General features: G+C 40.2%; 1 protein-coding gene across 7 annotated transcripts in view; it reads right to left on the bottom strand.

Annotated features, from left to right (window-relative positions):
- Positions 1-420: 420 nt before the first annotated feature.
- The window catches only part of szt2 (SZT2 subunit of KICSTOR complex), an 83,855-nt gene continuing 56,864 nt past the window's right edge, over positions 421-27,411 (bottom strand). For 3 of the 7 annotated variants that reach the window (XM_079351230.1, XM_079351231.1, XM_079351228.1), the window contains 17 exons: positions 25,807-25,854; positions 23,748-23,869; positions 22,517-22,702; positions 18,788-19,043; positions 18,581-18,660; positions 17,805-17,930; positions 17,491-17,693; positions 17,066-17,159; positions 16,499-16,579; positions 14,775-14,849; positions 8,175-8,388; positions 7,317-7,494; positions 7,094-7,216; positions 5,858-6,374; positions 4,224-4,334; positions 3,344-3,412; positions 421-2,813 (listed from right to left, as the gene is read on the bottom strand). In XM_079351230.1, the coding sequence (XP_079207356.1) occupies positions 2,670-2,813; positions 3,344-3,412; positions 4,224-4,334; positions 5,858-6,374; positions 7,094-7,216; positions 7,317-7,494; positions 8,175-8,388; positions 14,775-14,849; positions 16,499-16,579; positions 17,066-17,159; positions 17,491-17,693; positions 17,805-17,930; positions 18,581-18,660; positions 18,788-19,043; positions 22,517-22,702; positions 23,748-23,869; positions 25,807-25,854 (2,627 nt within the window). In that variant the 3' untranslated portion in view covers positions 421-2,669. Of the gene's footprint in view, positions 2,814-3,343; positions 3,413-4,223; positions 4,335-5,857; positions 6,375-7,093; positions 7,217-7,316; positions 7,495-8,174; positions 8,389-8,692; positions 10,235-14,774; positions 14,850-16,498; positions 16,580-17,065; positions 17,160-17,490; positions 17,694-17,804; positions 17,931-18,580; positions 18,661-18,787; positions 19,044-22,516; positions 22,703-23,747; positions 23,870-25,806; positions 25,855-27,411 lie in introns of those variants that run through there. The other 4 variants (XM_079351233.1, XM_079351229.1, XM_079351232.1 and 1 more) reach the window with 4 other exon arrangements.

Consider the following 27,411-nt stretch of genomic DNA (forward strand, 5'->3'; position numbering starts at 1 on the left):
AAAACGGGTACTGCAATCCGAATTCAACATTGGGGAGTGCTGTCTCCCTCCTCTCCAGAGTCCATGTGCAGGCAGGTTGCCATGACGCCAGCACTGAAGTTTCAACGTTTACCTTTCCTCTATTTTTCAAACGCACCATTGGTGCATCACTTGTTGGTTTGCCATTCGCATGGCTGTAAACGGCCATGTGGGGGTGCCTTAAAATCGCCTTCTCCATTGACTGGAATCCAAACTTAGGACATAATGACTGCTGTGTTGTTGACAGAGAAGCCAGCACTTCAATAGAGCATGTTTCCTACTGTCTGATCATATAGTAAGCTCACCTTATCATCTTACTTATCTGACAGATTGCTCATTTAAGTCATTTGTTGGGAAGACTTAAATCTATATAAAATACCCAAATACAAAAATGATTCAAAATCTTTTCATTCATCCCAGGACTTTATTGAACGTTTGACATACTGTATAAATTGTTCTGTATATACATATTATACATTTAACAACAGTGCAATGACTATATTACAGAGTGAAAATGCCGAGTTCTTCTTTATTGCAGGTCACAGTTTGCATGATGAATCTCCAGTGTGTCACATTCAGACTTATTTCCTTCCATTGAACAGCTAGAGTAAAGCCATGAAGGGGGATTGTAATGATCATGAAGCCTCCGTGTTTGTATCAGGCTGGCAAGCACATACAGCTCTGATTATCAGCCACACTGTTCCACACGTATAACACCAGCAGAACTCATCATTGCAAGTTTATTCTGGAAATACTCAGCTCTGATTACATGGTGCATTATATTATGTAAAATCATTCAACCCCTTTTTTTCTTATGAAAGGCAAGTACTTTTATATACCCTAAACGGAGTCAGGCACTTTCAGTGTAACACATCAGGAATGAGTGTTTCAACACATCATCTGTGCAGAGCTAATCGAACAGCATCTGTTCATACGTTTGGGAATTATTAAAAGGAAAACAAAAGAAGAAAAAAAACAAACAGGGAAAGGCACTTCAGGGCGTCTGATACGGCAGTTGGGTTTGAGTAATGCATTTTGACACTTAAGTCTAACCACTGTGCACATTGACACCTCAGCACTGTAATATAAAATACTAATGGATTATTAGGAGCCAGCACTAAGCTTCGAGAAGGCACACTTCAAGATAACTTAGACGTATTAATGAAGACGTGGGTTTACACCAGAAAACTGTTATAATACTTTGGTCAAACCCTAAATGTGGAAAACTAAATATTGGCATGCACACTCAACTGGTAAAACCAAACACGTTACCATGAGGGACTTCATTCACTGTTAGGACGTTAAAACAGTCCTTAAAATGATCGGTGCCAAAGTTAGCAGGAATCCAAATCCTTCAAGTACAACAGAGGTGTGAGGAGGTAGCTGGGTATACCAAACACTACTGCGGGCCAATGTGTGTGTGGCGAGCAGTGTAAACGTGTTGTGAGTGAAGGTGCACCCTTCGATGTAGACAACATGCCCCTTACAGTAAATGGTAAAGAAATAGTGTGCCTTTGACTTTAGATGAGGTTTATTGGTAGCAAATAGCAACGCTGCCCTCTTTCAATTTGAGCCGTTAAGTAGGCTCGTACAAATAAAAGAACCTTTCCTTCACTTATTCTGAACCCAGTGTGTGCAGGTTTATAGACGTTCAGTGACGTTCTGGTTAGCACAAATGGCTCCCCATTTAATGTTGGTAACATTCTTTGGATATTACTGGGGAAGTCACACATCCATTTGACTGAGACTCTGCTGTCTCCAGCTACAGAAGAAACGCATTACATTTAGCATCTTCCAGTTCTAGCTTCTCAGAGCATCTTTTTTTTGAGTGGACCAGGGGTTCTATGCCAAAGTTAGTGAGACGTCTAGATGTTGGCTGGTCCACTTCTCTACAGAGTTAACCTTCAAATGCAGCAGGGCTGATTAAAGGAAGGTGAGGTCAGTCTCAAAACAAGCCTAGTTCAATAAACCTTGATACAAGCTCCCCCCCCCTATATTTTGCCACAGAGAAAAAACAACTTGGATTGACAGAAACATTAAACTTTGGTCATACCCATCTTTTAGTCAGTGTCCACAGAAATGCAGCCACACAGTGAGAAGTGTTTTCACTTTGTACTGTTCATGCTGCACTTGCACAGTTAGGATTACTGAATCTGCAGGTTCAGTGTGGGATTGTCACTGATAGTGCTGGAATATTTTAACATATCCCAAACAACACAATGAATTGTGACACATTTTGTACTCACTACTTAGGCCTTTTAGTTTTGAACCGTGTTTCCATGTGGATAGATCCTGTGTGGATTGGATGAAGTAGTAGCCCCCCTACCCGTGCATGGGTAGGGGGGCTGATGGATGAAATAACTCCTAAAGAGAAGCAACAGGCCGGGAACAAGGGAGAACGAAATACTGAGAGCTGACCTTATAGTTGGGCATCAGTCTTCTAAGAGTGTCAATTAAATTCACGGCATTGCATAAATATAGTAACATCACTGTTTGAGGTGAAGCTTTTTTTTTAGTGCTGCTCTGTCAGCACATGGGTCAAAGTATTATCTCATAAACTCAAGCGTCCTGTGTTTGCCTCTACTGCTAACTGTTTCCATGCTACAGTTAGTGGGGGTGCCTTTAAAGCGCCTGTCAAGCAGTGATCCGCTCTATAACAGTCCTGTCCACAGGTTATAACACGCTGTGTTAATGATGGACTCCAGGTGGTGGTACATCGACACCAGCTGAGGAGGAGGGCTGCTTCCGGGTTGCTGCTGTGATGGCAGCGGCTCACGAAACACAACCTTGAGACTCTGTTAAAGGAACAAAATGGATTTAAAATATTTTTTTGTCACAAATATATAGACATATTACACACAAGTACAGTAAAAATCCAGTATATGTGCTGTAAACATCTGAGTTATGACTATATGGATAGGATGGGCTGGCTTATTAAAGCTGTTTCAGTGAGGAACATAAAGAAGAACTTAATCCCTGCTTGACTGAACGCCAAGTAAGTTTTTTAAGATCATGGACATTGTGTGTGAATTTGCTTGACGTGAAGGTACGAGCTACCATTAGCCTGCTAACACAACAAAGCGGCTCGAGATGAAAATAAATATATACATTTTGTCCTCCACATGCGCTCAGTGCTTGATTAATGTGCCTTCCAATTTGATAACTCCTTTGTTGGAACTCGAGTGGAGAGAGGTAGGAGGTGTGTCGCTGGAGGATTCAGAGTGGTGGAGGTGTGGCCAAACAGTTTTGGTTTAATGTTGGTGTTCTAGGGCGCCATCCACTGGAACAAAAAGTCACACATTCTTTATTTAGAAAAAAGACTTACTGTTTTTCCAGCTTGGCTGTCCAGAAAGACCAAAACAAAGCAGTCTGTGAACTTCTGGTTTAGAACAGCCTGTGTTGAATGGAAACAGTCAAATGGTTAAATACTGACAGTAGTTTCAGTAAAAGGTCTGAACATTATTTCCACAGTTTACAGTTCAAGCATATTTTAATTAAACCCTGAAGTTGGGACACTGTGCAAAATGTAAATAGAAACAGAACATGATTTGAAAACACCGAAAGTCCATATTTGATTCAAAAAAGCACAAAAAAGAAAAACATCAAATGTTGAAGCTGGGAAATTCCGTTTTTTTGTTCGTTTTTTTTAAGGCCGATTTTGAATTTGAAGCCGAGACCACATTTCAAAAAAAGTTGGACAGTGGCTGGGAAAGATGGGAAAAGTTGTGAAATACTAAAAAAAACCCATCTGATGATATAATTAATAGTTAATGAAGTTAACTGTTAGAGACATAATCTGACAAGAGAAGAGACTAACAGAAGCATGGCATGCATTAACAAGTCAACCTTCTCTTTAACTCTCTCTCTCCCTCTCTCAGACAAAAACTCCTTCATTTCCTTGTCAGATAACAGAATTGTTTTGAGGCATGTTGATATGTCGTTTAAGCCAAACATGTCCTGTAATGGGGACTCCTTTCCCCCTGGAGTCTTTTCTGTACACTAAATATGGAGCCCACAGTTTCCTGTATTTCACATTCAGAAGTCAGAAAATGCAGAGGCTTGCTTAGTGGCTTGTGAACCTTCGTATGTCACAAAAAATAAATGACTTTGGGTGATCCGGCAAAGTTCACTTTTCTTACTCTGCTTAAATTGCTCCCACATGAAAGATAACAGATATACACTGTATATATATAACATCTTCTCACCAGATATTGAATGCCATTGTCGTCAAAGTGTCTGCAGCTCTGAGGGAAGCGGTTGAGAAGAACTTTGATCAGACTCTGGTACCACGCTGGACTCATGGTCAGGAAACAGTCCTGCAGGAACACATAACAGTGCCATTAAAGCAAAGCTGCCTGTCTCTCATACTACAACACAGCTACAGTTTATTGACTTACTATCATTAAAGCTGAGCTCTATGTGTTTAAAAGCCTAAACTTCCTGTGTGATTATCATGGTTGCACAAGACTAGCCAAGAACAGGATAAAAAACTGGACGAGACTCTAGTACTGATTGTTTAGATCAGGAAAAAAAATGATGACAATATTCTCATCAAATGTCATCACGTATGAGACGTAAGTATGATTTGTAGTGTTGCATCGACTGAAAGGGTTAGATCAATCACAAAAACACATTCTCCACAATGATAGCCTGAACTCTTTGGGAAACGTCTTCATTTGAAAGGATTCACTCACTCTGCAGAGAGAGAAAGTAGTTCTTTGAAAACTGCACATCAGTGAAGTACTGGGTGGGAGACACTCGGTCGTACAGATAGCTCATGCTGTGTTATATGTCATGAAAGTTGATTGATAGATGAGATCTGAGACATCGTGTTGATATATGTATTATTACAATGAGAGGGTTAAAGGTGTGGTTTGAACAAGTAACACGTTTTAGTCGACCCACTGTGCACACTGACATCACACCTGTCTCTCAACCATATAATAATACTAATGGTACACGAAGAGCCAGCAAACTGCTTACAGAGGGCACAGTTCAAGATAACTTAATGAAAAAAGAGTAAATACAGATACATTTTGTACAGCAGATAAAGAAAAATAGAAAAAACAGTCTGTAAAGGAGCTAAGCAGGGATATTACATCCATGTACATCACAAGGTTTGACAGAAGTTTGATTGCAGAGGTGATTTCATGACTTAAAAGCAGCGTTGGTCATTTTCTCCAGATACACTTTTTATGATTTAGGTTGAAATTGTCTTTAGGTCCTGACAGAATTTAATAACTCATGCTCTGAAAAAGCAACAAAGAAAATCTTTCATCTGTAGCAGTGCTACGTCTCCGAAAACTTCGACCAATGTCTGCAACGAGGTACCAATCTGATGAACCAATCACACGCCTCCCTGTCTCCCTGCTCCTTCGCTACCCTTTACGTGCACTAAGTCCAGCGGTTCCCAAAGTTTTCCTCCCCACATACTTTGAGTTTACTTCCCCCTGAATGAGACATGAGATGATGTCGTTTCTACGCGATGCAAGTGATGAGCTGAGGTTCACTTCTGGAGCGACAGCGCTCGTGAATGTAAGTGAGGGGCGTGGCTTTAGACGGAGTACACAGGGGAGGGGAGTGGGTGCAGCCGGAGCACCGAGGGTATGCTGCTTTCAAAATCATGATAGTTTTAAAAAAAATACCAATGCTGAATTTAAATGTACGGTAATTTTCGTTTTAGAAACTTCAATTGAACCTGAATTATTTGGAAGCAGAGCCAGTTCTTCATTTTGACATGTTATGAATAACTGTGTCGTATAAGCTCCTGGTTGTAGTAATGAGTTATCAGTGTCAAGATTACGGTAAGAAAATAAAAGGCTTTTCGTGGCAATCTTACCAGTTGTGGGTCGATCTCCCCTACTGAGCGGCTCTGAACAGCCTCCAGCAGCTCCTCCAGCTCACTGAACGACAGTTTGGTCAGCTTTAATTTGTCCAGTGCCAGGTGCTCTCCATGGAACAGCCTCCTCCACAGGTTGTCCCTACGGCAGTGACCCATGGCCTGCTCCACACTGGTCTGGATCTGTCTACGGGCCGATGCTACCTCATTATTGAGCAAAGGGAACAGAGGGGAGGGATAGAGCAGCCTCTGAGCCTCTGCCCCACAACCTGCCAGAGGGAAAAACTCATTGCTATAACAGGGGGCCAATGCAGCTGCAGCTTCAGATGATGTTTCCTCCCAAAGGTCCTGTTCAGCACCATGGGATCCACAGGCCTCAGCTCGATCGGGGGGAAGCCGTCCACTTAGCTCGCCGGGCTCACGATGGATCTGAGGAAGCTTCTTGAAACGGCGCATGTCAGCTGTGAGGCGTGGGAAGAGCTCTCTCTGACTGGTCATGATTACATAGAACCGCAACCTGCACATAAAGGAAAATAAGTAACGTCAGATTGGTTTGAAGCTCATTATCCATCACCATTAGCAATCATTCTTTATTCTTCTTTTAAAAAGTACATATGATATGAGATTAGATGGCGATAAATCAAATGGTTTTTGGCTTTTAATTGTCTAAAACCTTGAAGGTCAAATCAGTAAGATATCTACTGTCTTGTGTGAAGCCTTACTGAATGAAATGATAAAGGTCTCTTACTATCTGATCAGACATTAAGGAAACATGATTTGTTGAAGTTCTGGCTTCTCTGACAACAACACAGCAGCCAGTATGTCCTCCTTCTAACTTTAGATCCTGGTCCTGAATGATCTGGATTTTTTTTGGACCAGAGAAGGTAAACACTTTGAAGGCACCCCCACGCAGCCATTTTGGAGGCCCCTTGGTTTGCCAGATATGAGAGCAGTTATCAGGTCAAACCAACAGGTGTTGCACGATTGCTCTTTTAAGATATGAATTTCCTAATATCATTATCAGAAATTAGAGGCAAATGTAGAAAGTTTAGAAAAGAAACCTCAAATGTTGCCCAAAAAATACTGATCAACTGATCATCAACAAGTACCGGTAGTTTAAGCATTTAATCAGAAAAGTGAAAAAACACGCCTTCAGTGTTTTACATTCAAACACATTGTTCATCAATGAAAGAGTTGAAACTGTGACATTAGATGGTAGTATCACATCATCTTTACCTCAACAAATGCCTCTCCCCATCTGACTGTTCCTCAAATGGGGCGGCATTATGGCACACAACCATGGACACGTCAAAGTCATCATGGTGGTGGAGGCCCTCTAGATCCTTGTAAGAGCCAGAACTTAGACGAATGAAGATAATAAAAGATGAATATTAAAATAAAGCGGCCCATATAATGGAGAACATAGTGTATATATTGTAGGGACCTAAAATACACTCACCTGTTCCAAAGAGCCACAAGTGCATACTCATGTAGGTCAGGTGTTCCTTTCTTACTATCACTGGTAGCTGGACCCTTGGACATGCGGAGTGGCTTCATGCCGTAGGTGCTGGTGTGGTCAGTGATGTAGTTGTAGAGCTGGTGAGCTGTAATCATCCCAGTGGAGATCGAGAAGCTCCCTGATGTACAAAATGATCAGAGACTCTCAGAAAGGTAAACACAAGAGATCCTTGATCCTCGTGACTGGGAACAGTGCTTTGAGTCTTCTGAGGTAAGAAGGGGACGTAAAAAACACCGTAGACATGGCAGGCGAAGCAACAGAGTCCTCTATAAGACGCTATAATGAGAATATTTGTCGTCATGCAAAATATATATGTAGTCTAATGGAATGACAATATCAACAAAAGAGCGGAGAAGACCATACTGAAGAACAGAAAACATAATGCAGCCATTTAATTTCATGGACGGATATCGTCACGGTTGCATGAATACAGTCAACGCTCTGTGCAGCAGTAACAGTTTATAAACTGTCTCTCCTCCTCCTATTGGCTTGAGGTGAATTATCCAGAGAATATTCTGCTGCGTTCTCACATCAGCTCACTCTGACTTGCTGCAGAAAAAACACTAGGTGAAGTCTGAGTAAAAAATGTGGCTGTTTGCATTCACACAGACAGCTCCTGCAGGGAAATATCAGGAGTTTTTTAGGAGAGTTCTGCAAGTGTGAAAGCGCTACATGCAACTTGTAGCGGGAGAAACTGCTTGGTTAGGGTGCTAGGGGGTTGGATGGTAGCTTGCGAAGGAGGAGGATGAGGATTCTGTTATAATGGCTGGAGTTAACTTTAAATATTACTGTAGTCACCTTGAAAGACATGATTGCGACCAAACTTGGGAATATCAGGGTGATGGGAGATGAAGTCATCCAAGAAGTCGGTGAGCTGGTAGCCCTGTCGAAGAGTCATGTGGCAGCCGACCAAGTACTGGTGAACCACTCTGAGGTGGAAGTCGTAGCTGAAGGAGTGAACGTGCATGAGGTCGCGCACCTTATCACACTCCTCTGTGAAGAGCATGGAGAGCTAAAACAGACAATAGGACAGATTAATGAGAGGACATCCACAGAAAAACCCAGCAGGAGTCTCTTTAGGATTTTATTGTCTTGATGATTATTCGTGTTGTCTTCCACTAGTAAACTTGCTCTGCATTTAAATTGGCCAACCAGCTGATTCCAATTTTGACTGCTTTGTTCTGAACACCTTAAGGCCCTGCTGCCTTTTCTAAGGGATCTGATATCAACCAGATTAATAAGAATTCTTATATAATAAAATCGAGGTTACCAAAACGTTCATTATAAATGGATATGGCAGCAGTGAAAGGCTTCAGTATGTGCCACAGCTCCATTCACTTTTATCTGGGTATTTGAACAGCTTGATGGAATCAAAGAGACAAGACAAACTACAAAGAATATTTAAGCTAGCATTTTAGCTTCCACAACTACCTCACTGCTGAAATCAATCTTTACCCTTTCCCAATATTTACCGATCATACTCATAGAGATAAGGAAAACTTTTCTGCCACAGAGGGGATGAATGGCGAGAATGAGAACAAACAGTTGTGTTCAATTTCAGGGCAGCAGCTTGTCTCCTGTCCATCTCACTGAGAGCAAGTGAACTAACTGACAGAGGCTACATTGATCGGAGAAGCTGTAATCATTCAGGGTCACAAAAGAAGATGAAAAGATAGTTGACAAAAGACAAGTAAAAGAAACACACATTAATGTTTTGTTCTGCATTTTCTGTCATGAAAAACTGAAATAATTCAAGAAATACAAACCTGTGCACGGAACACCAAACAACAAAACCAACACCACCAGGGATCTAAGCCCCAGAGAAATGCTTTTCCTGAACTCTGGCAGCGGGAAAGTTAACTGTAAAGACACGACTAAAGTATTCTAGACAAACCTTTGGAAGTTTTTCTGACAAATGACTCTTCTGACACTTAAACTGCCTGGATAAAAATATGAATTCTAATTTTTTTGTATGCATTGAGTAAGAGCTAGAGGATCCTCTTACACTGCAATAATCCTTAAACAATAGCATCCTTTCACCGTCTTTGACTGACTAGTTGTGGAATAATTCAAGCAGAGCCTGAACAGAAAAAAAGCCCCTTTCGCTCTTTAGCTCAGATAAGAGGCCATCAAATGAAATAATCTTGATAATGACGAGTTTTGAACCAGTTCAGTCTAAAGAAATGTGAGTTTTATAGTCAAGTGGTCATCTAAGGCGAGCAGAGCAGCAGTTTCCGGGCACTATTGAATTATCAACTATTGAAACTCAAAGACAAACTTTATGATGATAGAATCCTGGAGAAAAAAAAGAAAACAGCTCCCGTAATCCCCAAAGTACCAAAATTAAAAGAGGAATTACACTGAGATTATCAAAGGAATAGCAAAGGGGACAACAGTGGTTGCACGGATACTTAAAAAAAAAATCACAAGCTGAGACACCCACAGCACCATAACCAGCAAGCATGGAGACAAACAGCCTGTTGAAAGTAAAGGATAGAAAAGAAATCACATGGGAGCTTGACTCAGACCTGATCCATAAACAAAAGAAGAAATCCAAAGACCTGTCTTTGAGATCCTACATGCACCTTACTAAGAGGCTTTCTTTACTGTCAAATTGTATGTTGGAGCAACTGTATCACTAAAAAACCCATTCATTACTGAAGAGACCATAACCCAAACATAAAGATTTAAAAAGGAAGAGACCAGGACTGATGGCAGCAAGCAGAGTGGCAGGGAGAGGTGAAGCCTGATTGTAGTGATACACCCCTCCCTTGAGAATATCTGGGACATACCGCACAGTCAGATACTGGGGTGGCATCGGGGAACGGCTTGCAACGAGGTTTGGTGAGGAGGCTGCCCTGATGGAGAGATGACATGTGGTGGGACGAGGCAGACAAACAGATGGATGGAAAAGAGACTCAAAAATGTACTACAAGAATAAAGGAGAACATCATTCCTCAAAGTCTTTTAATTCACACACACAGGCACAACGTACATACACACATCAGAGTCTCATTTCAGTAGGTGCCGAATGGGCTCAACCATGTTTTTCATTTTATAAAACTACTGTTCACACTCAGACCTCCAATTTACAGTAATCAATTGGTGTGTATATTACCATTATTCCCACTGCCTACATATGCCTGTATTCAGTTGTGGTGTCACAGGATTCCCATCGCAAATTATTATCCTTTTATTTTTTTCACCAGTCTTTTGTTTTTCTTGTATTAAAGGCAGAACGTGCAACATTTAGCACAAAGACAGATGAAATCCAGCATCCTGTGTAAATGTGTCTCTGAATCATAACTGTCTACAATCACTGAGAAGCTCCAGTCCGCTGGCTGCTGTTGGTTTTCATCATGTTTACATGGACTGGACTGCCTAGTACATGAAGCTGTTTAGTACCATCAAAAAGAAGAACATACTCACTGCTTGTTAACTTTTAATTTTAGATCACAGTCATTCTGTGGTAATTTATGTGCAATATGAAACTACAGGCTAACCAAAGTGCGCTAACATTAGCCTGTTAACAACAATGCAGGCCACAGGCAATTGCAGTTTTTGCAAAGGCCAATTTTGTCCACCGCTTGCACTTAATGGTGCTTAATCGACTAGTAGGAATAGTGATGATGCATTTTTGTAGGCCAACCCAAAAGTAACTAAAATTTGCCTATTTACATTGAATTTTGGATAATTGCAGAAAATAAGCTCTGTGGCAAACACATTTCTGATGCGTTGCTGTTTTGTTTAGCTGGATAATCTTTACAGATGAACAACATTTTCTGAACTTTGAAAGGTTAATGCAGCCGAGAGAAGTAAAAAGCTAACGTTATGCTACAAGCTAACTACACCATGGTCGGTTGATTTTGACGTTGCTTCATCGATCTATTAAGCAGTTTTGACAAGCTAGCGAAACCGTAGCTTAAAGGGATACTTCACCCATTTACATGAAGCTGTGTATCATTAAAAACATGGTAGTAGTGTTGAATGGTTGTGAGTCCAGCCCTCATTTTGCCCTGAGACGAAAAAAAAAAGTGTTTTTCTTTGCTTGAAAGTTTTCTTCATGTGATGCAAAAAGCGTCATATTGCATCACGTATACGTTTATTAAAAAAAACAAGATTTTGAACTTTCTCAAAACTTGCTTGCAAAATATCTTGAAATCGGAATTACTTTGTAAGAGCGCTTGCTGTTTTGTTAAAACAGGTAAATGAGAAACATTCAATTGATAACTTCAAAAAACTAACAGCTTTATTTAAAGGCGCACTATGTAGATTTGGCAGGCAAGCTGAAAGTTGGAGAAGTGAAACAATTCTATGAAATATTTTCTGAACTAAATACACACTTTATTCTGAAAAAAAACTAAATACTATTAGAAGCTAAAAACCTACCAGCTACTGCTGCGAGCCCTGCACAATATCATCCAGTATGTTTAACTAGTAACCATTTACATGTGATGTATAATTTAGCCTTAACCCAGCAGCCTACTGCAATGTAACACGTTCTGTTGTTAGTATTGATGATAACATTGGGAGACATTTTGGTTTGTGCCCATGGATCACGCCAATGTTCCCCGTGTTTTATGATATTTATGGTATAGTGTATCATCCTTTGTAAAGCCCAGCCATTGCTCTGATGAAAGACAGACAGTGATTGAGTGATATGATAATAATAATAAAAATACCTTATTTTGGTATTTCCACTGTCAATAGTTGGGAATGGTGCCAAAACAATAGATCAGTATAGTCATGTTTTTTTGCTACCCTTCCGTAGCCAAGCATAATAATCCAACCCAAGAGCGTAGTCCGTTGATTGGTCAAATGTAATTCCAGGGCTGTTCTTGTTTTTTTGAAAATAATGTCAGCAAGTAGCTCTGCCCCATGGATGACCGCTGACACAGACCACCAAATCATGGTCAGAGGGAACTGGATGGCATTGTTAGGAATGAAAAAATGTTGAGGCCTTTTCTCAAAGGATGGTTGCAGAGGTGATGTGTTGATATCAGAGCAGTGCTGGACCAAATTTAAAAAGATTCAGAGCCACTACCAATAGAACTGAGACAATAACCGCTCAATTGGCATCCATGGGAAGAATTGGAAAAGAGTTTCACCTGATTGATGCCATATACGGTCACAGACCGGCTAGTTTGGAAAGAGACATCAATACAGCCACCTGTCTGCTGAAGATATGATGTCTCATCAGTGACTGTAATAGCTGTGAAACAAGATTGAATATAAAGCTTGAGACCAGGCCTATTATATGTTTGACTATCAAGTCAACTAGCACCCACTGTTAGCAAGCTAATGCTAACAAGCTCTGTGGTGCCGTTTACTTTATATTTTCTGAATTTGTTGTTTTATCCAGTATTTCTGTACTTTGTTAAATTAGCACTTGATTTGTGTAACTTTCCAGATGAAGATTCTAGCTCCCAGAATCTTCCTGAATCTCTCGTTTTCACAAAGCGGTCTGGTTTGGTTCAGTACAGTTTGGCAAGGTAAACCCTCATCTTGCTTCCGTTTGAACACCCAAACTTACCCATACAAAGTGTCATCTTTGTAGCAATAGTAATGAACATTATGTTTACAGATTAACCAATCAATTAAGAGGTGGTAAAAATGAAATAGCAGGGAACCTAAAATTGAAACCAACAAGCCGAAAGGGCGTTAGAGAAAGGGGAACCACCATTTTTAACAGAAGAATTTTTAGATATGAAAAAAACAAACAGTCCAATGCTTCCTAGGCCTGGTATCACCAACAAAAGATTCAAGACAGATGATTGGAATACTGTTGTTGATTGTGCCAAAAGGTGAGCTAAAATCAATGATTAAAACAAGAGAAGCAAGTAAAAGTAGTAGTCGGCCATTTGAGACCTTAACCAGAGTAGTTTCTTCAAGATAAGAAACTTTTTGAAATCTGTCGAAGATAATTCTTTTAAGCTAAGAAAGATGGCAACTACGGGATACAAAGGACAGCTTGGAGATCAGGTAAAAATGATTGAAGCCAGTAGGATCAAGGGACATTCTTCTAAAGAAGGATGAAAGTGGCATGTTTAAACATTGGGAAGAGACACGCCAGTGGATAGTGGAAGCGATGATTTACAATGACAAAAAAATCTGGACAAATTGTCTAAATAAATACCACAAAAGGAAGCAGTCAGCTATACAGGTGGAACAATTAAGGAGTAAAATTAGGAGGAAGTGTGCTTTGAAATGAAGCTAAAAATCAAGAAACGCCTACATGTCTTCCGGATGGCTTTTCGAAAACAGATGTGGCACCAAGGCTTTTCTCAATATGGCATCTGATTTACATTTATGGTGTATGTTTTATGTTTCCTGTGCTGATTGTAGGGTATGACAAGAGTTAAACAAAATAAATGCTGAAAACCCTGAAAGCCCTGCAATGAGCTCCTCTAAATATACTCTTTTATTTAAAGCCAGTCTCATTTTAGGAGATTCAATATTTTGAACCCTGGAGACCTTCAGATCAATCTGGCTTATTGTGACTGAAAAACTCACTCTCGCTAACATGTTCTACACACACACACACACACACACACACACACACACACACACACACACACACACACACACACACACACACACACACACACACACACACACACACACACACACACACACACACACACACACACACACACACACACACACACACACACACACACACACACACACACACACACACACACACACACACACACACACACACACACACACACACACACACACAATGTTTCAGCTGTAACTTTGACTAAAGCAGTCTTTCTTTAAAATTCAAAGTAAAACATGGCAAACTCATTTCCAGTACACTTGCAGTTGCAAGGCCTTGGTACTAGTGAAAAGCCAGTGAATGGGAAAGTTGGGAACAGACTGTCAAATGTCAAAGTCAATGCCATCTGCTGTAGATCTATCTTGTGGAAACTGCTGGCCACTAGCACTCAATACACAGAGTGTGTACAAAGAAACAGAAAGATTGATATACAGCCGATGGAAGACAGCACATAATTTAATCTGACATATAATTATTTTACTGACCAAGTCAAGTATCTTCGAGCAAAGTGTTGTCAGAGAAAGCACTCATCAAAAAATTATTTCTGGAAATATTAATCAGAATAAGAAGACCTTGATATTCCTAAATAAAGTACAAGGACAGGTACATCAAAACCATCAATCCTATGGTCCTCAAGGAACTTTTTCCAAGAAGAGCCTTTGAACTCCCAAAGACCTCGGAACCTTCCTCTACCAAACTATAAAACAACTGGCTCAAAAGAAAGTCAGTACATGCTCCTTCAGAATACTTTTTGTCTTCTCTCATCCTCCACAATACCCAGAAGAAGAAAAGGCCAACTCATGAGAAATACAAACACAGAGCATTGAATTTACCTGAGAGTTGACTGTCTGGCCCATGGGAATGCGTGAACACTCCAGCGCATACTGCTTCACACAGAAGTAACACCCCTGGAACAAAATGAAAAACATGGAAAAAAATGGTTATTCACATATAAAAGTTATGCATACAAAACACACAGACGCGCACACACACATACAGACACGGTATGTATCGGCCTTTCCAAACATTTCCAAATTCCAAACCAAAGGTCGTGGGCTGAGCTAGGCCAGGTGATGCAATTTCACACGCACTGCCAACTCCGACTCCAGTTTCTCCTCAAATAGATTTATTTGCAAAAAAAAAAAAAAAGTCTTCTTTCAGGTACATCCAAGGTAAACAAAAAATATTTCTGACTGCGTACAAAACTATAAACAAAAAACTAAGACTTTTAGCCAGTGAAGTGTTATGTTAGAAGTGGTCAAAAACTGGTTTCACCGCAAGCCTCTCAACCTGACATTTGCCATCCAGTCACTACACCTGAGTGCCTCTATCTCATACAGTCCTAGTGACGTAGACCTACTCAAAGCCATATCTGCGTGACCTCTCGTTACAGATAAAACTAGACAGGATATAAATGACTGTTTCTCATTAAATAAATTAACTTGCAGTATAACAAAAAAATATTTCATGGCAAATCAATAAATACTTAATTTAACTAGATAATATATGCAGCTTTAAAGAAACACAAAATTGGCTACAACACGGTATTTAAAAATATATGGAGAGGAGAAAAACTTTGGACTAATTTAACCTACCCAGTTCATTCTCACAAGCTCAGCATATAAATTGTGACTAAGGATTTATTTGCGACTAAAGACTCAGTAGCTACAGTAGAAAGGAAGAAAAGGGAAACTCATTGGGAATATTTGCCTTGAGATACTAAGGCAGAAACAGTAACATGGGCGGGTTCAAATATACTGTATTTAACCACATGGCAATACATAATGTTATACACACACACACACACACACACACACACATATATATATATATATATATATATATATATATATATATATAATGAGTGAGAAGCTTAAGTGTTTAAGTGTTTTGACATCACGGTCATCCTGTGTCAATATATTTGCAATGTGAAGCTAGGCACTAACATTAGCCTGCTAAATTGACAATGCAAGCCACAGGTGATTCATTTTAGCTAGAGCAGTTTGTTTGGTTTAATGCTGGTGCTCAAAGGTGACATCTACTTGGTCAATAAGAAGCACATTACTTCTTTAAAGTGGGAACTGCAGTCCAAAATTAAAACTTGGAAAGAGCCACCTCCCCCCACTGCATTTAGGTTGCAGTGTTGCTGATCGAAGCTTCAGTGTTTAGCCAGCTCTGAATCAGTTGTTAAAACTTTCTGTGCTTTTACCGCTCACCATTTTTCAAAAGCATCTCCAATATTTGCCACATTTCTGCTCGTGAAGCTTATTAGAAATATGCAGAGGCTTTTTAGGTCGGGTACAAACAGTTTTGTCTGAAACAGTTGTGAGCATGTTAGCATCCTTTTATGGTAATCTTTTCTTAATTCTGTAGCACTTTGAGATGCAGGCCATGTTTATCTGTCTATCTAATCAGTCTCAATGTGGGTTGAAAAACGTTCAACAACGTTCATCTTATTGATGATTTTAAACTGCTCTGGCAGCACCCTTATTTTTTAGGTTAGGTTTTAAGGATGGAATGACAGCGTTTTGTTGTTAGTAAATGAATCTCCTCTTACCTGAAAGGCCAGTTCCATCAACACAATACCGCCTGGTAACGCCCTCTGGAGGTGGTATGCGGTGGTTGCAGAAAGGGTCGTCTGCAAAGGCAATTAACACAGAATAAATGAAGGACGTAGTTTCTTGAGCCACTCATTTCTTTGTAAATTATAACAGGGTTTTGTACAATATTCTGATTATTTTCTTCTCGTCTTTCATGATTCCCCTCGTTGCCATTTTTTACGGAAAAAATAATATGAAACATTTAAATAAATCAGAATGGCTTCCAATGGAGTTCCCCTGGGCTCAGGAGAAAATACGGGTGTGTTAATCCTTAACCTCAGGTTACAAATCTGTGTGCAGTTAATGATCTGTATTGACAGGTTACATATCTGTGTTTTATTTGACTTACAATAATAATATATATAATATAATAATATTTATGGGCGCTTTTCATGACACTCAAGGTCACCTTACAGAAGAATAAAAACAACACAATAAAAAATGAACACAATCGACTACATGAAACAAAATAGCAACAGCGAGGAATGTGGGGTCATACGGAATGGGTTAAGGTAAACACTCACCTTAGGGCTGTCCTCGCTCTTCTGTTTGACATAAGAAAAAGACATCCTTCCCTCTGATGACGAGTTCAGCATCGCTGCCCGAGCACGGGCAATGCTGTAAGAGATGGCGGGGAGAAGGGGGGCTGTTAGGGTTTGCATAAACTTCTTCGAAGAGACTTTAGAAGAGTGCTTCTGGCAAAATTATGTATTCTTATGGCCCTGCGTGCTTGCCGGGCGCTCTATTCTGCTGTTTGCCCGATGCGTTGTCCTCGTGACTTTTGGACAAACATGGTAGAAGTACATTTTGCAAAATATATGACTTTTAAAAACAAAACCAGAAGTAAACCTTAAAAATGTCCTCATGATAAATAAGTAATGAAAATAAGTAGTAAACAAGTAGATATTTGACACCAGAAGGCAACAATTATAATCTCACACATACAGACCTGCGAGCTGGTGACTGAGGTCGGACCTGAACCAAAATGAAACCCATGCTCTGCAGGTATTGGACATACTGCTGGAGGAAGATGCCAGAGATTTCAAGAAGCCAGGGTTCTTCCTTCAGTCGGCTGGGAAGCATGTCTCCTGAGTCAGTGCTGTAGCTTCGGTCCCGTCCTGACGCTGTCGAGTCACTGGAACAATGCCGTTTCTGGCACAGGTAACCACCATACACATTTATAGCACAAGGTAAATCACTTTAACAAATAAGAATTATGTGTTGATTATTTTGGAAAAGAAAATCAGCAAACTGAAAGCTTACCTTTACTGGAGGTAGAACGATTTGTTCCTCTTGGATCTGCTTGCGGAAGACGGGGTCAAAGAGGAGAGGGGTTGCACAATAGTGGACCAACCTGGACGACTGTTTGAGGGTCTCCAAATCTGCCCCCTGTAAATATATTCATGGGTATTAATCTTATTAGTACAACATGGTGACCCTGCTAAAACTAATAGGTAACACTGATATCAAAATTTGGCAGATGGCCTATATTAGGTAAACAATAGGATGTGGGACAAGAAAGCCCGAGCCACCCAAGGCCTTCTAGAGAGGGGGTGTGGTCAGACATAGCTCATTTACATATTTAAAGCGACAGAAACAAGAAATCTCCTGTTCAGAGCAGGGCTGAAATAGAGGAGTTTATCGACATGATCAAATACAGGATCAGAGTGTAGCAAGTGATGCTTTGGGAACCTCTGAGACTTATTTAAACTTGTTGAAAAGAAAGATAATATTTGACTTTAAAACATGGCTTCTAAAATTCAGACTTTGAAGGGTCATAATACAGGTTCTGTAGTTGTCTTGAACATGTCAGAGTTTTAACAATGTTACCTTTAACATTCTTTTGAGGACCTGAAACTCTTTCCTGATTTGCCAAACACATAGATTTAGATAGCATATTAAAATCCCAACAGACTGTTGGCACAAAGTGACAACTACCAATAGTTTGGCCCTAAACTTTACAATACATCATTGAAACTATAGAAAGTTTTTTTGTTTTGTCAGAATTTGGCGAAAGTAGAATTTCTTGGGGTACTTACTGAAATTGGCATGTTTGACTGCGCTGACCTCTGCTGCCAAGTCACAAACAGGTTCTCGATTTTCATCTGTTTCTCCATTTCTGCCAAGATAAAAACAAGGCCATTACACCTTCTATCCAGTATGGAACTGGGCCATTTGGACACAAATACACTTTCAACATTCTTATCATAAATGTGATTCATTTCATAAGAAGCAGCAGTATTAACCTCTTCGCTCGGCAGCCTTGATCTCCAAGAGCTGAGATCCATGTCGTGCCACCACATCCCCGTCCATCAAGGGTCTGATGGTGCACACGTCCCTGAGAGCCTCGTCAAAGGGGAGCAACTCAGAGGGGAAGTGAAGTGGTGCGAGACTTCGACCAGAGCTGCCCAGCCTGCCCGGCTCTTTACTGGGCAAAGGAGGAACTGTGCTGCGCAACAAAGCATCAGGTTCCATGGAAGGGCTTAGGAATGGATTGGGATCCTTGTAAAGACAAATGGACAGTAAAGAAACACTCAGTTAAAAAAGCAAATACATCAATAGGAAGGTCAGATTAAAGCTCAAAACAAAAGACAGAAAAAAGAGCACACATATGTATGGGCTTAATCATCAGTGGCAGAGGGAATTTTTCCATTAAACTAATAATTCCCCGTGTTAAAGTAGAAGGATGATCTGAGACGTTTGAAAGATTGTTTCTCAATAAACCTGGTCAACTGGACCCTCAGGGATGAGCTCAAGTGTTTAATGCATTTGATCTACGGCTTTACGCATTTTCTGATTTCTTTATACTTTCTCAAAGAAAAAACTGTATAGAAAGGAGAGGATTCATTGTCGTGGACTTTGAGACAATTATTGCCCATAACCTCTTCTAACTACCCAGCCAGACATAACACCCCAGCAAGCTGTGTGACGGCCCCAGGAAGAGGGACGAGAAGGCTGAGATAAGAGCTAAGCAGAGCCAGCTTGGACCTAAGGCTACTCCACAAACCGCTCTCCTGGCTAATGTCCAGTTGCACGAAAATAAACAGATGATACAAGATTCAGTCTAACTCAGCATCACAAATCAGAAACTGTTACAATCACGTCTTTTCCAGAAAGCTCAAGATGTGCTTGTTAGATGGATGCATCCTGATCTTAAACATTACGTGTTTATGTGTGTTGTCTCAATGAAAAGGGCTCTACAGCAGGTGATTCTAACCTGAGCGCATTATCAGTGGACCTTTTCGAAAGTGATGTTAACGTGAGGGGCTTGATAAGAGCCCCTCACATAATGTCCAGTAAATGTACAGTTACATTTCATCAGGTGATAAGACTTGTTAATGCGTCCTCTGGTCTGACTTATTCTGTTGTGTGTGTGTGTGTGTGTGTGTGTGTGTGTGTGTGTAACATAAAGGGACTAGAACTCGCTCTGTGCAGTAGCCCTGTGTTTTGGACTAATGAAAAAATAAACGTACAAACGTTGCTGGGTATTATTATTGTTATTACAGTTGGATACTTCTGGAACACTGTTTGTGTGCCATGGTGAATGTTGAGAGGAACTTTGAGGGATTTTGTTCAGTGGAGCAGCTCAAGGCCCAGATGCCCCAGTGTGGCAGAGATGGCTGCACCTAGCCCAGAGGCTTGAGGGGGGGGGGGGGGGGGGGTCATTGGTCCTGATGCTTCTCATCAGGACCATGACAGATGAAGCTCTGTTCAGGCAAATTTTCTGCTGCTCTGACTCTGCCTTCTGTCTGGACTCATTAGTTATGTAGCGATGATGAGCAGGGTCACTGAAGGGAAAGGAAAAAGTTTGGATCGCTTATTCTTTGAGCTTGTTTTTTTTAGGTTGGCCCCAGGGAGGAGGCTAAAAGGCCATTTGGTGTCTTTCTTTGCTCAAAAGCCCCACTCATAGAAGTTTCGAGTGCCGCACTGTCAATAAAGAAGTGCAGGAACTACAAAATAAAAAAAATAAAACTGCAGTTAATGCAGTTTTATGAAGAGACTAATCTGTCCAGGGCCCTATTCATGCATAACCCCCCCACATTCACTTTGATTTTCAGGCTGATCTCTGTTCCCTGCTTTCCGATTCAGGGTGAAGGATCGATTGTTTGACATTTAATGGGAGACGGTCCTGAGAAAGGAAGCAATGTGTCTGTCATTATTTTAAGAAGCAGATAAGAACCGAATACTTGCAGGATTTAGAGAAACTTAATTCACTGTGTCCTTCTAATTGATGTTGAAGTGTATAAACATCTTTAACACTGATTGGTGAGGGAGGGAAACTGATAATTCCCTCAAAAACTGCAGTCATTTCAGTCACAGGTCTATTAATAAATCTTGGTAACAAGGCGTTGTCATGTCAGAATGATCTTTTATAGAAACAATCAGGGTTGGTACAGTCTATGGTATCTCGACCTGCAGGTTGGGTGTTCGAGCCCCAGTTCATGAAGCAAGAAGTCTGATGTTTTCTTGGGCAAGACACCGAGTTGCTCCTGCTGCTTCATCAGCAGAGTGTGTATGAATAGAATTAGTTACTCATAGACTGCTTACTACACAACCGCCTCTACCATCAGTGTGTAGCTGTGACCTGCAGTGTAAAAGCACTTTGTCTATACAAGCTCAAGTCCATTTACCAATCACTATTTAACATGAGACAGTGATATCTGTTTATAATTAGGAAGAATAAACAATGAAAGTCATAATGGCTGAACTAAATATTATTGGTTTGTACGACTGCTGTCATCAGAGGCAAAATAACCTGCAGCTTGAATACAGCAAGCTAAAAACTACGAACAACTCTGGAGAGGCTGCAGGGAACAAGAACAACATTAACATGGGATGATATTTACAACTCAGCCCAACTTCCTTTATAATGAGTTCAAAGTGTTCCCATCTAGAATTGCCTAGATGACAAAAAGTCAGTCTCTGCTGAGCAGTTTTTTCTTAAAGGTCTGTATACTGGTAATAATTTGGTACATCCAATAATAATCCAATAATCCATACCATCAGAACAGAGCTTTACTCTGTTTGGCTTACATGTTGTGTCACAGACAATTCCATTTTAAAGGAGAAAGCATGTACCAGTGACTTTAGTGAAACCAAAAAATTCTTGTTTTTGCTAAAATAAAAAGAGTTCAAACGTTATTAAAATCAAAAATCACAATTCACATGTGAGAACTAAAAAGACAACAACATTGTGTCATTGTGTTAACTCCACGGGTCTGAATAAGTCTGAGTATTTAAAAATGCGCTAAGCAACATTTGATATGAACAATAGAGACGTGACAAAGGTCACTGAGCGACATACTCACACAGTGGTATCATTTCATTCTGAAGCCCCCCTCAGCTCAGCACTGGTGCAGCTTTCAGCTCATTGTTAGGGTTTAAAAGCCCTTACATTACGTTTTAGTCTTAGCACTCTAGTTACATTTACACATTCACAGAAGTCATCTGTTTGCAGCAAAACAAACCCTAACCCAAACACTGTGTGTCAGGTCAACAGCAAACAGCAGACAGTTAGGAAATGGCTGGTGAACAAACTGAAGCATTGGTTTCGAGAGAGACATCCTGTGAAGAGCATGAAGCTCAAACAATCTGCTCGTGTGAAAGCTCATGACATCCAGCACACTAAGAAGGCTCCTCGAGATACAGCAGCTGTGTGAAGTCTGCCTCCGGACCTGCGACTTTCTGCAGCAGTGTAAACCCAGATGCTGACATGACAGGTTGATTCCACCTGAACTAGCAGCCCGGTCTCACCAGCAGCTCTACCCCCTCCCCTATATGTGGGAAAACTCTCCAACAGCTCAAAAGAGAAGTGACTACAGCAGCTCTTCAGCCACAAATCTATCAGCATGTCTAAAATACTTTTAATGTTGTTAAGGGAGCAGTACTGAAAGAGAAGACACTGACTTTATTTTTTCTTCCTGTTCTGCTGTTAACTTGGAAACAATGTTTAACATACAACCAAGTGTGGTTACCTGTTTAGAGTCCAGTTCGTGAAAAGGTGCATCAGAGAAGCAGTGATGATGGAAAAGGCCCATCTTCTGGTTGAGCAGACAGTGGACAACATGAGCTCTTGCATTTTGCCACTTTACGAGGCGGATGAGCTCGCGGTTCAGAGAGGCACCCAGGTCCACGGACCAGTTATAGCTGTATAGAGTCACCTGAGGTAAAGAAGGATAGAATACGAAGTACGACATGTCAAAAACATGAACAAGTTACTTAAAACGTTTTTGACCCTCAAATGAAGCACATGTTGTATATATTTAGCATGTAGTATCTATCTTTACTACTACAGTGCCACATTGAAAGGCGTGATACTGTACCTTTAAGACTGAGTGTTGTATTTACCATTTCGAAATACAACAACATTATCATTACATATGTGCAAAACTAGGAAATGTTTTCTTTGATATATATTCTTCCTAAATGGTCGATAGACTTGTGCATTTCTTTTCTAGTCTTCTGACTACACAAAGTGTTTTTACGGCGCAGGTCACGCCTACACATTCACACACTGATGGTAGAGGCTGCTGTGTACTGAGACCATGAGAAGTAAATAATCCCATTCATAAACACTCACACACCGCTGACGAAGCAGCGGGAGCAATTCGAGGCTAAGTGACTTGCCCAAGGACACATCGGACATGTTGCTGCAGGAGCCGAGGATCGAACCCCCGACCTTCCGGTTTAGCGACGACGGATTCTCTCCAATGAGCCACAGCTGCCCCTAAGTATGTCGATATATTGATACAAACTTTTCTTGTAATAATTCCAGATACAATGTAAATCAGCCAGCCATAAATATAACATCATATACTTAGATGAGGCATTCGAACACTAGGGCAGCCATCATACCTTTATATATCCTGTATTTCCATTTTCTCACAACTGACCCCTTCCACACCTAAGGCTCAGTCAATACACAAAGTACATGGATAGACATTTCCTTATTCTATGATCAATTCAAAAACTATAATTTAACCAGTTTGACTCATTTCATTTAGTTCAGCTGGAGGTCTGATGACACACGACATGAGGTTCAGTGAGACTCATGCAGTTTCTCTATTTTCATTTAATATGACATATATAAACAAGTGTTATCCATTGTTTAGAGATGTACTACGGCTAAAAGCTGTAGTATTTGTACAACACGTCATGTTCTCTGGTGGCATTAGAGATTTTCACAACACAGACTTCCCTCTTCACCTTTTTGTTCAGGATGCTGATGAAGAGGAACCTCTGGCGGGGAGCCATTCCTGCCCCGGCCTGGCTGGGACTGAAGCCATCACTCTGCTCCAGAGCCTCGAAGCGCTGGAAGCCCTTATGAGCTGTGCAGAAGAGAGAGAAACTCAGTGACATGGAAAAGAGATAGAAGTCACTGCCAGACATGTTCGGCAAATCTCACTACAAACTATCCTTTCTGCCTTTTCAAGGATCACAGTTAAAGGAGAGCAAAATACTGTTACTCTGAGATGTGCATTCCACATGTTAGAAATAGTTTTTAGCTCATTTGCTTGGAGGATGCGTGTCGGTTTTTTACATGATGGTCTGACAGTTCCCGAGGTTGGTTTAAATAATGTCTTAATTATCATTTGAAGAAAATATCCTGTTCTTAACATGATCAGTTACAGACAAGAGTGTTTGTTTTCAACATTCCTTAATAACATCTTGTTGTTAGTCTTGTTTTTATCTTCCATTTTCTAAGTTGACGTACTGTGGTCATTATAACTTAGCAAGTTAATATACAAGATAAAAACACTACCCAAGAAAAGACAAACAGTCCAGAAGATTTAAGGTCGCAAAAAAAATTGAATGAGCTATTCAGCGTCTTCTTAGAACCAGCGATCATAAGCTAGAAATTGAAACAGGCCGTCATTAAAATTGGAAACCTGGAGAAAGAATGTGTAAAATATGTATATCTGTTTCTACTTAGAATTAGAAGTAGACACAGAGGTCCACCCTCTCCTCATCTGCACACTGTCTGAGCCAGGTTACAGCAGCAGAGCCACACAAAGGATCTTATGAGACTTAAAGAGCCAAAGAGTATAAAATCAACCGCACAATTTCTACCTGACTGACACCTTATAAGACAAACACTTCTTTTCATTTTGTTATTTTACTAATGATTGAGTTGTAATAGATTTTATTTCCTCTCATTGTTCGTTGTTTAATTACGTTATATTATTGTTGATCGTTTTGATAATTTTTCTTTGGCAATAACAGTCGTTAGCATTCATGTTGATACAGCATCTTAAACTTAATCAAACTGACACTCGTTCTTAGTGGTGGCACGAATAGTAAATGGTTAATGGACTTGAGCTTGACCATTGAAGTAAATAATCCCATTCATACACATTCACACACCGCCGACAAAGCAGAAGGAGCAAGTGTCTTGCTCAAGGACAGATCGGATATGTTGCTTAAGGAGCTGGGGATCGAACCCCCAACCTTCAGGTTGAGTAACAACCTACTTTACCTCCTGTAGCTTTACTGAGCAACAGGAGCCCCTAAAACACCTCTGCTCCGGCTAAGAGTTCACTTTGATATGTTAATTAATAAAGATGGGGAGGTTCTGATTTGAATCTTATCAGCTTACAGTACAGATGTAGTTTGACTAAAGTTTGAAGTGAATGATTCCTGAAACCTGCCAGCAAAACATGAGTTTTTTCACCTGACTCTCTGCTCTGCTGTCATTTGATTTGCTGAACACGTGATCTAGATTCTTTGTATACTGTCTTTAGTATACTTACATTTTTATCCTTTCAGACTGAGATGATTTCTTTTCTCATACACTACCACTCCAAACTTTGGACACACAACAGTAACACTACTATCAATGAAACAGTAGACTGTATTATTATCATACAGATACTATAATCTGTATCTAGGGCACACCTACTCAAAGAAGGTTTGAATTTTATTCCGACTATTTCCATATTTGAGAATAATAGTCAATATTTAAAAAAAAGTAGATATAGGTAGGCATCAACTTAACTATTTCTATTTATAGAAGATACATGTTGACATTTAAACATAAGCCTTTAAATGAAATTGTCTTCAAGATAAAAAACATGCATTTCAATGAAACAAACATGTCTGGTACTGAACATTAAAGAAACCGTACATCTTTAAATAATAGGCACACAAGTTTATTTTTTAAAGTTGGATATTTTTCTCTTGGCACACAAATGTGCCAGAAACTTCATTTCTATCTCAGTATTTAATCCATCAGCATCAATGTTGTAGAGCTGAATGGTAAACTTACGTGTGAACCTATTAAGCACTGGGGAGTGTTCCTCATCTGAACTGTCTTCTGTTGACAAACAGAAATGGTACAAACAGAAAGGTGGCATGGACAGTGAGACAGAGCGCACGCAAACGGATGGAAGCAGACACTTGCAAAAAGACACACTTCTGTTAGGCAGCTGAAAGCATGAACAGAGAAACATAGAATCAAAGTGCAGCAAAGAGGACGGCAGGTTTCAAGCTTGACACCGAACATTCATGCTGGGACTTTTTCCTCCACACTTCACGAACAGTAATCTTCATGTGTTAGAGAACATAATGCTTCACTCATGCCTTGCACATTACTTTTCACATTTCAGTCTTAACTATTTCACACTTGTTTCTTTAGTTTGGAGTTTTTCATTCCACATTTTTGTTATTAAGGGCGCACTCAACCATCTGTACTGTGCCTCAGCACACTTCACCCCTAAAGTTCTTTTGACTCATGTGAGTGTTCCCACATGCTTGGAAGAGGTGTGCTTCAGGACTGTACAGTTCATGCACGAACACAAACATGGGTACACAACGAGCACAGCATTCATTCAGGAAAATCCAGAGTGTTCTGTCTATATCTGACTAACATGACTCAAAACAAGCCATCGAGTCAGTAAAGTATTGGTCATCTTGTTTGTCTTTTTCTCACATGTGCGGACACGGACTCGACTGTGTGCCCTTTTTTTTTTTTCAGGTCCGCCTGTCTTGTAAACTTAGAATGCTTCATAATTAGGTAAAGACATTCATGTGTTGTGTAACAACGTTATGTACAAGAGGTAACAGTGGCTGGTTAGTCCTGGAGCAGTGTGAGTGCAGGCCAGTGGGGGAATGGGGAATGTCCCCCCCAACAATCGCGCTCAAGCACAGTACGGGACAACTGTGCTAGAGTGAGTGCGCCCTTAATCTTGTCTTGTGTTTTTGCAATTAAAAAAGAAGAGGTCCCTTATCAAAGTCATGACTGGGGCAACATTTGGATCGACGGTAAGCTCGTCTGGAGGCAAACCTTTAAAAGAGACTCTTAGTTATCACTGGGAATAATTAATCATCAAAACAACAAACCAACAACAATTTATCTCATTTATAGCTGCACTTTCTCTTTTGGAAAATCCTTCCTACATCCCTTCATAAATAGACATGTGTTCTATAGAGGATAATATAATGATATTAGCATTAGTATAAAAGTGAACTGTATGGATGATGTGAGAGATCAACTTCTCTTTTTATTTTTGACTCTGTACAAAAATACAACTTATATGTAAAAGTATTCTTTGCCTGTAGGTTCTGTTGCCTTGTGAGTCACTGCCTGAAAAGTAATGACAGAAGCAACTTGAAATATTTACAACAGAGACAAAGAATCTCCTAACTATATTGTTTACAGGCTAGACTGACTCAAGTAGAGAACTGGCTTTAAATCATAGATGAAATTCATAAATCGTTTAGTCTGACTTTGTTTAAAAATAATAAATACACTTGCAAGACGTCTTTTAATCTAAGAGATTGAAATACGTTTCAGCAGTTGGTAGCTTGTAGTCTTTTCCTTTTCTTAAAAGAAGCCCTCTACATGTTTCTTAATATAATGTAGCAAAACTAT

The sequence above is a fragment of the Symphodus melops genome (assembly GCF_947650265.1).
Source record: "Symphodus melops genome assembly, chromosome: 8".
In the NCBI taxonomy this organism is placed as follows: Eukaryota; Metazoa; Chordata; class Actinopteri; order Labriformes; family Labridae; genus Symphodus; species Symphodus melops.